The following is a 14,330-nucleotide window of genomic DNA, read 5'->3' as shown; positions in this document are numbered from 1 at the left end:
AGCAGACATAGCATCATAATGCTGGTACAGAAGAGCCTAGCCTTGGGACCCAGAATCTAGACCTCCACAGATTCTATCACTTAGAGAGCCAAAATAGTTAGTCAACTGACTTAGAAAATCTGGCACTTTGCTGCTTAGGCCTTCGACAGATCTCCCTTCCCTTTAAAGCTCTGAAGGCTCAAGAGTGCTGGTGAATAAACACATAAAGAGCTCTCACATCTGAAATGAGTTTTTAATCATTTAAAGCAAAAGAAACTACGTTAAAACTAAACAAAAGAGACTCTGTCTCTTTTGTACACAAATAAATAGAGCACAGTTACAAATGGTCAGAGAGGGCACAGAAGAGGAGGAAGTCAGAAAAGGCAAAGCATTGATTTACTCTTGGAAGATGAGACTGGTGCATAGACCCTCCTAGTACTTTTTGTGCGCCATGACTTTTCTCCCCTTCATTTCAGTATTTTCTGAATGGCCCGCTTGACACGTTGGATGGTACTCTTTTCTTCACTTTCCTTGGACTGTTCGTTGCTCTTGGAATTTTCTGAGGAGTTGGATTCTGTGCACTTAGTGTCAAGACATTCACAACGGTCCACATGCAGGTAGCGGTGCATCACAGATTTCCCATTGGGGCATTGCAGTAGAACTTGCTTCTTGCTAGTCGCTGCCTCCCTGCAGCAGGAACACTTGTGCTCCATGGAGTTGGCCTCAGCAGAGTATCTGTTTGTTAGTGTGGAAAAAGATACCATTACACTTTGCCATAAGCTGGCATGCATTAGAGAGAGAAAGAGAGAGAGTGAAATGAAGTACGATGAGCAATTTTGGTGAATAAGCTGCTGTAAGGAATTGGGAATAATATGTAAAAGGGGCCCTCTGATGGTGAGAGTTAGGGGAGCTGCTCCTTTAGCTCAGCTGGCAGAATGCTAGGCACCCAGGTTCAAGTATCATGTAGTCTGCTGTTTTAAAAACCAAGCCATCAAGGCTAGGATTTTGAAAGGGGCTTAAGGGAATTAGGCACCCAACTCCTATTGGAAGTCACTGGGAGTTGGGTGCCCAATTTCCTTAGGCTCCTTTGAAATCCCTGCCCCAAACCATTTAAGTTAGATACTTTCTGTTCACAGCAGATCAGATGTAGTGTAGCCAGCTTCAATATAACCCTCCCTGCATCATCCTTCCAATGAAACCAGCCCTAACCATCCTATAAGGATCAGCCTAACTTAGACAGTAAACTCTTTGTGTCAGGGGCCATCTTTTTATGTTTATATACAGTGGCTACCCCAACAGGATCCTGACTGGGGCCTGTTGGTACTGCAGCAGTACAAATAAATAATCCCCATGAGGAATTTATGATTCATTTTCCACATTAACCAAAAACGGGCTTTCCTCCAGATAAGGGCTGCCAATTGTATTCAATGATAGGCTGCAAAGGATCATTCCAGTGGGAAATTCTGGTTATAGACTTAATTTGTCAGATGGTGTTCAGGAGCTGTATTCCAGGTTTCTTGCCAGGTTTTAGCAGCTATACCTCTGGTTTCTTCAAAGTTCTCTCATTCCAGAGCAATAATACTGACTCCATTATTTCAGGAGTCACAGACAGCCCTTGAGCACGCATCCTTTCAGTTCTTTACCACACAACAAGTGTCTCCCTCTGAATCCTTCTCACAAAGTGTATTTCAATAATGTGACTCTCTCTCTTCCCTCCTCCCGTTATATGTTCGTCATTGGAAAGTAGCTTCTTTGCTGTTGAAGTTCAGACATGGCTACCATTAGGATATTCCTTGCAATGGGAATGAACTCAATGCCACATATCCAAGTTGCTCTAACACAAATGACAAATGAGCTGGCTCTCGCTTTGTAGGCAATAAGAAATCAACATAGCTCTCTGGAAGCAAAGATGCAGCCCCATGTGTCCTTTTGCTTTGGACTTCATCAACGCTTCAGCCAGTTTCACCAAACCAGTTACAAATTTCAGTACTCATGAGACTGGGAGTCGAACCAGTTTTAGCTCTTCTACCATTCTTCAGCCTGGCTATGTATTGTCCCTTTTATAGGAACTGTCTATATGTCAATTAAATTCAGCATCTCCTTGCCTGCTTCACTTTACTTACATTGAGAAGGTTCCACATGATCCTTCACATTGAGTCAGGTAGACTTTGTCCACAGAACGGCAGCCCTTATGGGTGATATGGTCCCAGATTTGGGTGACAGAACACGGTGATGGGCTTTCACGAGGTATGCCTGTGGGAGAAAAGAGTGGGAAAGCCCTTCAGTCAAATGGCTCCAAAAGCACCATGCTGCTTCATCACAGGCTGTGAGTCACTGATGCTTTGAAATAACTGTGTGTAAAACACAAAAGTAGCCAGAAAGGCCAAACACCTTAGCATTCAGCTTTAGCCCTTAAACTGTAGCTGTCTATTGATTGCCTGGAGAACAGACTATCTACTGAACATGTCCCTAATTGGAGCTGCTGAATGGCAAAGGAAATGATGAAACAAGTGAGGAAGAGAGAGAATGGTTCATTTATCATATATTGTTTAGGTTTATAGAAAATCAAAGTATGTGAGAGCGTTTGGGAGTCTGTGGAGAAAAGAGTGAAGGCTGATTAAATCAAAACAATGATTTCAGAATGATTATTGTTTGGTGCTATCAATGTTACTAGTGTCCAGATCAGTGCTCAGGAGCATGTTTTGCTAAGCCACATGCAGTAGCCAGTTATTAGAGGTGTGTCAAATAAACTGCTGGCAGGAATTGTAACATACCAGCTTCCAGGGCAGAGTTTCAAACCCAAGGCCAGAAAGAAAACTCTTATAATTCTTATCTAGATATTTCTATGGCCCACTTCACTGCATTAGGCACTGAACTCAACAATTCAGAAGGGAAAGTCAGAAACCCCCCCGAAACATATAAATACAGTAGGTGAGCTACATTAGGAATGTCTTCCGATGCCATTGAGTTAGGTCCTTTCCTTCACCTGCCTTTCCTGTCTCAAAAGGCACTTTTGCTGCAAAGCCCCCTGTATGGCAGCACCGATTTATTAATAACAACAAAATCTGCTATGTGACCACATACTCAGCCAAGGCTTTTGCTGTGTAAATAATTTACTTTTCTCAGCTTAGACTGAAAGCTGCTTGGGGCAGAGTCAGCGTCTGACTGTTCTGAGCATACTTTATATGCTCCACAAAATAACTAGTATGAATGTACTTGCATCTATTTAAATTAATATGTATTAGCAATAGCTTTCAGATAGGAAAAACCGGTCCCCATTTTGTTTTGTAGTGACTATATAAACACTGAGTAATTATACTCACATGTTTTACAGCAACCATTAGGCAGCAGCGTAACAGTGCCCTGAAAACAAATCAGAAAAAAATATGTTATCTGTATTTTGACGTTTTCTGCATGCACAGTGGGGAAAAATAATTTGTTCCATGGCAGGAATTACTGGTTGAAATTGTGTGGCCTGTGTTATGCAGGTGGTCAGATTAGATGATCATAATGGTCTTTTCTGGCCTTAATATCTATGAATTCACAATGGAATCTGTTGGAATATGTAATTCTCTGAAGAAAGGCTTGTGACATATAAAGCTCACCACTTACAAATTACTGTTTACCATGAATTGCACGCTGTTTTGTCTGACATACCACAGTATTTCCTAATACTTTCAACAGGAAATAAGTGTGGGGTAACCCTTATTTATTGCAACCACTGTGTCTACAGGACACTCATGAAAATATGCTGTCTCATACAAACAGGATCCTGCAGACTATAGTGTGATAGGACATTATAGCCCACTACTGGTCAATTTTTAAGCCATGGGACACTGATTACCTACTATAAACCTCAGAACCCATCAATAAATATGTAGTATATGCACCATATGTCCCTTTTGTAGGATGGAAGCATGCTTCAAGTAAATTAGTACAACAAAAAATCATAACCCCCTCCCCCGGGCTTAAATTCTTATCTACTATTTCCCGAAGCCCCTCCACGCCCCTCCCCATTTGCGGCTTGCAGCTTCAGCCCTGCGGGAGGTGCTAGGGCTTCGGGCTTCAGACACGGGGCATGCCAGTGCATGCCCCACAGGTTTGAAAATATTTGCCAGAGCTCCACTCCAGACAGCACCGGCTGAATTTGAGCCCCGATAATAACAGTTATAGCAGCTCCTCTGCCCAGTAGTGTCTTTTGACAGTAAGGTGGCTGGATCAAACTAAAATGCATTGCCAAAAGGGGTGAGAGTGAATGTCCCAAATTTACTTACAGCTTTACAATTCTCCTCATTGAACGATGGGCAGGTAATCTCTGAGGTGGAGGAGATGAGCTGACCTTTGATCGACACACAGCTATAAACGGTGCAGTTGTTTTTTGGATCGTTTTCCATTTCACCAGGCTGTATACAAAAAGGAAATTCCACATACTCAGAAGGATTCAGAATGGGCTTAGACAGAAATCTTCCTATCTTCTGAAAAAACTCTCCTCATTTCTCAGCATAAAAATACTAGATAAATAACTGCCTTGGTTAGCAGGGTAGTGACTGTATTGTGGGGTCCCATGGGTGGAGGGGATCTTTGGAGCTCGATATGGAATTTTCCTTGGGAAAGAAAAAAATCCCTGTGTGGGACCAAGGGATTCTGGAGATAAGGACAAATAAGTGGGTGACATTTTGATTAGGGATGATGAGTAAACTGGTAGCTATTAAATAGGAATAGCCCTTTACTCAAAAAGGGCAACACAATTGAATCATGTTCAAGCTTTTCTGGGACCTTTCCACTTCTTGGTCAAAAAAACTGCAAGAAAGGCTCTTCTCATAGTATTTCTGAGAAAGGTTGGAGATCTTATCAGATCAGGCTGTCTTCCAGATCAGAGAAATTCAGATAACTTTCTTTCAGATGAGCAGCTGAACTTTTAAATGCACATCTGAATTTAACCACTGAACCTTTCCTTTCCCCCATCACTAATTGCCATGTCTTTCCTCCCAGTTAACACTTTGAAGAATACAACAGGAATGCTACAAGTTTAGTAGACTCCTAAGAACAGCAGCACACTTACATTCAAGATGAGGACAGTGTTGTCATCCTTATTTACAACACACTTGGTCTGCACGCATTTTGGACAGCATTCCCCTTTCACATCTTTAAGTTCATATCCCTAGGAATTAAAAAAGCACTAGGTTAAAAGAAATATTTGAGAAACAAACAAAAATGTAATAGTCTGAGCACCAGATTAAGGCGCTCTGTAAAAACCCAGCTAAATAGCAGCACTGATTATGATTTTAAGGATAATCTAGATCTGTCGTGTTTTCTAACAGACGGAGATCACCAGGTGAAGAGAAAGGGATAATGAAAGTAGAAAATAAATGGAGGCAACAAAGGCATTATAATAACTACACTGTGCTTAGATGTCACTTTATCTTCAAAGCATTTTTTAAAACACGGTTAGCTAATCCTCACAACATGACTATGATGCTCATAAGTATTATTATCACCATCTTTAAGATGCAGAAAACTGATTGCCCAAGGTGAGCCAATGTCAGAGCTCGAATTAGGACCTAGGAATTCCCACTCATTTGTTTAGAACATACGTCTCTCAAGCATGGCTACTTTTCAAGAAAATGTGCATGAAAAAAATTTTTTTTAAAGTTTGTTACTTACTGGCTGGCACACTTCAATGCACGGAATGTGCTTGCATGAGATGACATTCAGACCACTACTGTTCGATTTGTCAGTGCAGACACAAGTGTGGCACTTATCAGCAAGGACTGGGGAACCAGGCTAGATTTTTTTTAAAAAGCAAGAGTTCTGGTATTAGCAAGGCATGATGTGTATGAGAAACGTATCTCTAATATCCAATACTTCCCCCACAAACAAACATCCACTAGGGGAAACAAGTCATAGACACAGAGGACAAATATTCATGCTATGCATTATGGTGCATACGAAGTGGGTAACTTAATATCTGTCTGTATTAAATAAATAAAATAATTACTGGAGCCAATAGAATTATAGGGGGTGTAAGCCAGTACAGAATGTGGCCCTTACCCATCCCTCTTTATTTGTGACAGCAAGGCCTTAATATCATGCAGCAAAGTGCTGATGTTAAATGTGCCTTAATTTTTTAGGGATATGTACATTGTGTATTAAGAACAAATCTTTATATCCATGATGCTGCTGCTTAGAGCCAGTGCTTCATTCTCTCTTACCTGCAGCAACTTTCTCTGAAAAGTGTTACACTCTGTGTAACAGATAAACCCCTGACTACAGCTTGGGGTGGTGGGGGGAGGGGGGAAGTTGTCTCTAAAAATTGATTGTACCAAATGCAAACTGCCTCAAAGCACGTAAATTAAAGAGTGTTCTTGGGACTCAAATGTTTCTTGGGACCCATGAGTCCTTCTCATGAAGAAATGGAAACTTACCAAGTACTCAGCATTCTGAAGCACACAAACCTTCTTGGGAACTGTGAAATAAGGCAAAAGTTGTATGGTTATACATGCAAGGAAAGTGCCAAATTTTATTATCCCAGTCATGCAAATTTCCTCCACAAATAATCACAACAGAAATGTTAAAAGTGTCACCCAGATTCTCTTTTTGCAGTGCAAATTGTGCAATACATGGACACAAATATTGTAAGGTACAATTTGCACCCACAAAAGAGAAAGGCTGTCTGGTTTGAATATCTATATCCCAGGTTTTACATCCCAGGATGTCCACTGGACAGTTGCAAACTGTTTCCTGATATGTTTAGTTGGAACTTTCCAGGAATGGTCATCTGCTTTTCCTATCGCTAAAGTTCATAGGGACAATTTCTTATGGGAGGACTCAAGACCCAGTCAACAATCCCACTATTCTTACATAGGCATATAACCAGAAATATCTGACCTGACCAGGGTGAGCTATCTCTCATCCACCTTGCACTACCATTTTCACAGCTACTACTTGGGCTCGCCCATGGTAGCAACCTAGAATCTAAGCCTGGTTTTGTTGCCTCCTCCGAAAGAGAAGCATACAGTGTTGGCTACCAAGCTTAATGCTCAAGCAATACTGACTGTTCTCATATATTTAAAAGTGACTTACCGCACTCATATGTAGGACAGCACTTGCCAGGGGGAATATCGCCAACAAGTTCGTAACCCAGTTTACATTTAGGAGGGATGGTTGTGCAAAAGGTCACATTGCATCCTGCAAAGGGAAAAAGCCAAGAGAAATGTAAAATACAGGCTACAGAGAGAAATATGCCACTTGGCCGGGCTCAGTCCAAGCATTTAGCTGGCCTGGGCTTCACAGACTAATCTCAATTAATTAAACACAAATGAATAATGCAACCATTATTGCAAAAGAAAGTCTGAGGGGCAGTAGAGTGCTGTAAATGAAGCAAAAGGGGAACTTACTGCAGGAAGTTATGTTGCAGCAGATGTTGGCAGGATTGACTTCAGTGACCTCATAAAAGCCTTCATCACTGCAGCTTGGTTTATCCTCTTGCTCTGAACATTTGAGGGGCTCACAGACAATGCCACTTCCACCCTCCAGGCAAATGCAATTCTTACAGTCAGACTCAAACCTTTCCCCAAACTGTCATTAAAGAAAGAGAAGAAAGCAATTAAATGAATAGTTAGTGAAGAGAAAAAAAACCATAAATCTGTTGTTTTCAGTGGGCTGTGCTGTGTGTTTAAGTGTAAGTATGTGTACATGTACGTGTTAGGAGGGAGCAGAATGGAATTATAAATTAACTATTTTGTAGTCTGGAAACTGATCATCAGGAGCTGTCTAAAGACAATATCTCCCACTAATGTATAAGTCAAGCTGAGATAAATATAAATCAAGGATTTTCAAAATTCCACTCACCTACCAAATAAGTGTATGGATGAAAACCTGGGAGTCTTTACAAAACAGGACTGGTATGGAGGAGAAACAAAATACTTGCAATGGCAAAGCAAATGTGTAACATACCTCTCTAGGTTCATTATCTGGTCCAACACACCCTGCAAATAGAGCAAAATAAATCTCCATTACCACTGATACGATGACAGGTAGCCAGATTCAGAACTATATTGTATAAATGACCTGGCAACAACAAAAATGAAATGCAATACATTTAAATATGGTAACACAACCTACCACAGATTTTTACACAGACATCCACACCATCACCATAAGGTATTGTTCCCTCAGGACAGAAGCAGCCTTCCACGTGACTGGTTTGATTTTGTGCAACTTGGCTGTACAAGACAAAAAAGACCACCATTATCATCAATGACACACAGTGGAAGGTTGGCCAAATATATTTTATCCAGAAATATATGGGCAAAAGAAACTGCATATGTGACATTTATAGATTGTAAATCATCCTGATTCTAATCTTAGTTTATTCCACTATACAGTATTTGATTCAGCTGTATGAGAGGATACCAGGGCAGATACAATGATAACCAGTTAAAGGCTGTCTCAAAGATTTCTATTTTAAATCAAGATTGTTAAATTGGATATTCCTCACTTCTCTGTAGATTATCTATCAGTGGGTAGTTGCATGGGACCTGACTGGCAGGAAAGTTACTATTTACCTTGACTGGCAGGTCACCTCTTCAATAGGACCACATGCTTTGTATACTTTGTGTGATGGGCACTCAAGAGCTTGAATGGAAGAAATACAGAGAAAGAAATATTTCAGCAAGACCATCATAAGCAGGTCCAGCAAGTGTACACCTTTGACAATCTTCAAACAAACATTGGAAACAAATAGATTTAAAAATATGTCACACTCATTCAATAACATTGCAGGTCTGACTGAGAACCATAACAACCAAGAAACTCAGACTTAAGAGGGAAAAATCCATCCATGACCCCTCCCGCAAGTAGACAGGTATTGCAGGGCCTCTGGGTGGTAGGTGATTTTACATTAAGTAACATATGCAAAGCACATCCCCATCCTGTTGTGCCAGGGTAAGGACAGGATTTGACCTTCTGAATACAAATACTTTTGTTTGCTAGGGTTTCTTAGAGCCACATTTTCGAAGATAGGAATGCCCCCACACTGCACCAGCAAAAAAAAGTTGGTCTCCCATTAAATATGTAAATGCACCCATTGTGTCTGCAAAATCCACATACTGGGCACACAGGCATTTGCTCAAACAGATGTAGAGCATTTCACTCACAATGAGAACACATGCATTTTTACAGGCTCATCTATTTCCCCCATCTTTGAAATCTGGCCTGTAAAATTATTTCAACAAAGCTTTTGGTGTTTATTACAGTCATTAGAGACTTGGAGAGCCAAGTAACCCATTAACGGAAGGGGAACTGAAATAGACCCTACAACCAATAGTTCGAGTTAAATGGCAGAAAAATGTCTCTACTTACGGCAGGTATCATGGGTATGTCCTCTCCAATCAACACAGACACCCTGGTCGGCGCAGACGGCAGCGTAGCTTTGCAAACTTGCACACTCCAATTTAGAATTGGGAACAGCACAACTGTCAAAAACGCAGGCTGCATAGAAGTGGTCAGGGTTGACAAAGGGATGGCATGCTTTGAACGGGCTAGAAGCAGAAACATGTATCATTATTAGTTACTAAATGATCCGTGCTCAGTTTAATATGCTGTATGCCATATTGTAGCATGATGGGAGATTTGAACAGGACTCATCAATGATAGATCAACATTTCGCTGGAGTGCAGCCTTCCAACACACTTAGATCTTAATCTTTAGACTATCCCCCCACTACTCTCTTTCCAAAATACTGCTTCCCACCTAGTAGCTGAAGGAATATAATTGAGCGTTGCCATGAATTAGAGTTGTGGATAAGACTTGGTTGGACATTTCCTCTTTCTGAAGCCACATCCTGAAACTCAAGCATGAGATCCCTTTGGGATCTTCAGGGGACCTACATCTACTGCTGAGAGAGCATGGTAGAGGAGCAAAGTGGAAAGGGATGGAGAAGGCCAAGGGATCCCAGAAGAGTATGAGAGGGCCAAAGAATCATTAAAGAAGGCTGAAAGGCAGTGAGCAAGTTGCAAAGATTAAAACAGATTAGGGGGGAAGCTAGAGAGAATGGAAAAGAAGGAATGGAAGAGAGAGAAGGAGCAGAAGCAGCTGCAAGAGACGATGAAGCAACAGCAAATATTTGCATTTCAGATTGCCACTGAATTCCAAAATTAAAGGTCTGTACACACTTCTAGTATATTTACCCTTCTTTAATGAGCTTGCAGAGATCAGATGGTTTGCAGGATGGTGGGGTGATAGGAGGTGCCTTTGTAGGTGGGGATGGAGAGCAGTGTGGCTTTTCAGGGTCCTTAATCACCCAATGATCTGCCATGGTTTCACAGTTATCTATGATCTTTCCACCTGGTAACATGCAGTCATCTTTTGTGTTGTTGGTACAAGTGCCTAAAATTGACAACAGGAAGAAGAATTCACACACAAATCTTCACTATCAAATAATCATTGTATTTCCATCCATCACAGAGAACCAGCAACACATCTCTCTTACTGCCAGAGCTTACATTTAACTTTTTGTATTTCATACTAAAAGTAGAAAAATAGATCCTCACCGCACTGTCCTTGGGTGTTGTTGCCAAACCTCTGGTAGGGCAATCTAATTGAGAAAGCCAATCCATTGTAGGTTACGTTTACCCCAAGTCTAGAAATGTCCACTACATGATTTATGCCTGACTTAAAGACTCTCACGCCGTATTTTTCGTAAGGTGTAGCCACTTCCATATTGTTTACCGTCACCTAATGTGTAAAGGAAACGGAGAAGAGACATTTTGTATGATGTTAATAAAAACTATCTATCAATCATTAACTTACATTGGAGATACAATATAAAGGAAAGTAAAGTTATGTTTATGTCTCAGAGCTTCCTTGCTTTCTATTTCTAATGAGCTATATGTTTTTGCACATGTGACTGAAATGTTGAACTCTCTCTCTAAGGCCCAATGAAGGGGTACATCAGCCTGGGGATACATTTGCAGAATTTTGGAGAAATGAGGATGGAATTTAGAATGCAGCCCCCCTTAAATGTAATAGGAGATGCCTGCTAAATTTTCACTGCACCTGAGCTGAAATTTTCTCTCTCTCCCCAAAATGCTCCAAAGAAAGGGAAACCTTTGATCTACATTTGTACAAAAATGGAATTGAATGAAATATGGGGAGAAATTTTTTTATCATTTACTAGTTCAAAACAAGGTGGTGGGCCTAGTGCAGCGATTCTCAAACTATGGGGTGGTGCAGGAATATGTCAAGGGAGGTCCATGGGGATGGGGGGTGTTGTTTGTTTTTTAAGAGCTTGGGCTGTCAACCCTGGGTGGCTGGTGCTTGTGCGGAAGGACTGTGCACAGCTGAGAGGCAGGGATAAAGGGGACAGCCAGAGCCCCACCGCCCAAGCTCAGGCTCCTGCCTTATCAATCCCTCACTGGGAAGGAGCCCATGCTCAGGCTCTCCTCCTGCCCCCCTCCCATCCCTTACATGGAGGTAGTGTGGATCAGGCTTTCAGCCCTGGGGCAGCAGGGCTGCACCTGTCAGCAGCAGTGCAGAAGTAAGGCTGGCAATGGGGCACTAAGCCTGCGGTGAAAAGGGATAACAAACATCACTTTTCACATTGCCTCCCTTACTTCTGCACTGCTACACCTTTACTTCTAAGTCTGCTGTGAAAAGTGATATTGACGAAAGTCACTTTTCATGTTACCACCCTGACTTCTGTGCTGGTGCAGTGTTGCCTTCAGAGCTGGGTGCCTGGCCAGCAGCTGCTGCTGTCCACTCTACCTTCAGAGCTGGGTGCCTGGCCAGCAGCTGCTGCTGTCCACTCTACCTTCAGAGCTGGGTGGCAGTACATGTACTTGTGGGGAGGGCGCACAAATGACTACAGACACCAAGAAGCTGGGCCTGATCAAATAAGTGTGAGAACCACTGGCCTAGTGCATCTCCCTTAAGCTCATCTAGGACTGATAAGTTTTGCTCAGTCTCAGGAGGCAATGGGGAAGTTAGCCATATGTTGTAGTCTTGCAACACTTTACCTGTAGTTGCACCTCTAAAATTCCCCACCTTAATAGTCCAAAAGTCAGCAGAGATCTGCTGATGGCAAATAAGGAGGTGAAGAACCCTAAAAGTAAGTACTTCCAACACATTTTGAAGAAAACAGATTCTATTACATGCCACAGCCTAATCCTTGGAACATGGTGGCTAAACAATGACATAAAACTGATGACAGCCCTTCACTTGAAAAATCAAAAATGGAAGCATCTTAACTCATCTTGAGGTTGACTACTATCACCAAGCCATTGGCCTGTTGAGGATGTCTTTTAGAAACATCTTGGCCTACCACTTTGATTCCCATCTCTAATTCAAATGTGGTCTTTTGTTCAAACCCCAAAAAGATCCAATGCCCTCCCGCAATCACTCCCTCAATCCTGCTTTACAAGGACAATGGGATGATCCTTGCTCATTGGAAACCCTTTGATCTACTATAACATTTATTTCTTTAGGCTGTTATCTACATTAAAATCCTTAAAAGTCATAATACAGTATTCCATTTTATGTTGTCAGCTAAAATGGATTCTTCCTATAATCCATGTTTTGAATGGTCAGGGGATTGTAAAGATCTGAGTTTAGAAAAGGGGATGAAGGGGATGATCTCTTTCTATATGCAGATGAAGTAGTGTTCCTATAAAACTCCTTCAAAGCAACCCACAGAACAAATATTCCATTTTCCTAACATTGCTGCCAAAGTTATCAGCTTTGAGTGCCACTAGCGTATAAAGATGTGAATGTGAACAAGTGAGGGCAGGTGTAGCTGTATATCAATACCAATCTGAGCATGTACATTTGGTTTATTAGTCACTTTCCAATACCTGTATTTGGAAAGGAAACATTCTGAGAGTCTTTATGCGCACTTCCTGGGTCTCGTGTCTCACGATGAGTGTGCGTGGACAGGACACTCTGTCCCGTGCATCGCAGTGATAATTGTCAATGTAGACTCCAAAGTTGTCAATCTTTTTGTTAATCTCTTCCACCAGGACATACGTACAATTCCCTTGGTAGCTATAGTACTGTCCATCAAATGTCACATAATGTGGGTCTCCCCAGCCAGTGCAATAGCCTACCGAGAGAATGAGAGTTAGTTTAGCTGTATATGGTGACATATGAAAGCAGAGCTAGACTATGAATAAAGTCTTTAGTAAGTGGAAGACCAATATACCCTACTAGCATTGGAGTCAAATAGGAACGAGAGAACCTGGATGAAGCGCACTATAGATAAGTATAGAGAATTAATCTAAAACCTCAGTTGGACCCAAAGTGGAACTTTTTCATATTTAAAGAAGCTGAACTGTTTCTTTTTATGTTTGTTTCTTTCTTTCTTTCTATGTTTACATTTTTCATTTCCTGGATCTCCAGATTTCAGACAGGACGTCAAACAGAAATACCAAAAATTCTCTGAAAGAGGCTGTTCTTGTGCTATTTCCTACCAAGTTGAAATCAGTAAGTGCCATTACTCTCACAAGTAGGCCTGTACTTGTGAGAGTTTCCGGATCAAAGAGTTCAAGATCATTTCAAGCAGCTGTCTCAGGATCCAAATTCAGCAGCTTGGACCCATCTTTAACGTAATCATATAGGGCCACATTCCACCACTCTTCTCCTGCCATGTAGTACCATATGCCGAATTATTTTGATGGGACTACTCGTGTAGTGAACTACCAGTTGACATGAGTAATTAAGTGGTATCATCAGGTCTGTATAGATGACATCATAAAAAAAATTGCCAGAGCCAAACAATTTGAAGAACAAAATCTGAATGCATTTTTTCATTGTTAACCTTAATTTATATCAAGGGTTCATACATATTAATTTGTAATTGAATAATTCAAATAATTTAATAGAATAAAAAGCTAAAATGAAAGACTGAAGAATATAGCATTTCATGAAACATTGTTAAAAGCAAGTGCTGTGGCAGAGCTGGGGGGCACCCAGGACTAAGCTAGCAAGTGGTACTACAGTTAAGACTGAATTGCGTTGCTAGGGATATGAAGGGCTAAACTTGCACAGCACTTGCCCCCACTACAAATAGTGTAGCTCTTGTAACTATTACTGTCTCCATCAGAGATAAAAATATCCTTCAAACTATATACTCACAGTCACACTGCCACTGCGGACAGCATTCACCCTGCACCAGCACAGGAGAGAGCCCATTGGTACAACTGGGCTTAGGAGGAAGTTCACATTCAATCGTAACCAGGTACCATGTGTTGTTGGAAATGCATATTGCCTTGGTGCAGTTACATGGCCAGTAGCTTTCACCTGGCTGGATTTAAGACAGAAGAAGAGGGGGGTGGAAGGTGAGATCTACAATGAAG

General features: G+C 41.4%; 1 protein-coding gene across 1 annotated transcript in view; it reads right to left on the bottom strand.

Annotated features, from left to right (window-relative positions):
* Positions 1-316: 316 nt before the first annotated feature.
* The window catches only part of MUC2 (mucin 2, oligomeric mucus/gel-forming), a gene marked incomplete at its 5' end in the record, with an annotated part of 69,011 nt that continues 54,997 nt past the window's right edge, over positions 317-14,330 (bottom strand). Inside the window, 16 exon segments of the mRNA XM_084629788.1 lie at positions 317-714; positions 2,103-2,232; positions 3,303-3,342; positions 4,254-4,382; positions 5,042-5,140; positions 5,644-5,763; positions 6,405-6,445; positions 7,063-7,167; positions 7,377-7,557; positions 7,936-7,967; positions 8,104-8,204; positions 8,547-8,616; positions 9,343-9,521; positions 10,170-10,368; positions 10,533-10,716; positions 12,831-13,078. Coding sequence (XP_084485914.1) covers positions 447-714; positions 2,103-2,232; positions 3,303-3,342; positions 4,254-4,382; positions 5,042-5,140; positions 5,644-5,763; positions 6,405-6,445; positions 7,063-7,167; positions 7,377-7,557; positions 7,936-7,967; positions 8,104-8,204; positions 8,547-8,616; positions 9,343-9,521; positions 10,170-10,368; positions 10,533-10,716; positions 12,831-13,078 — 2,126 coding nt within the window. The 3' untranslated portion in view covers positions 317-446.

This window comes from Lepidochelys olivacea (assembly GCF_965140295.1).
Source record: "Lepidochelys olivacea isolate rLepOli2 genome assembly, chromosome: 6".
In the NCBI taxonomy this organism is placed as follows: Eukaryota; Metazoa; Chordata; order Testudines; family Cheloniidae; genus Lepidochelys; species Lepidochelys olivacea.
The sequence above is the reverse complement of the archived record's forward strand: the minus strand, read 5'-3'. Positions and strand labels throughout refer to the sequence as shown.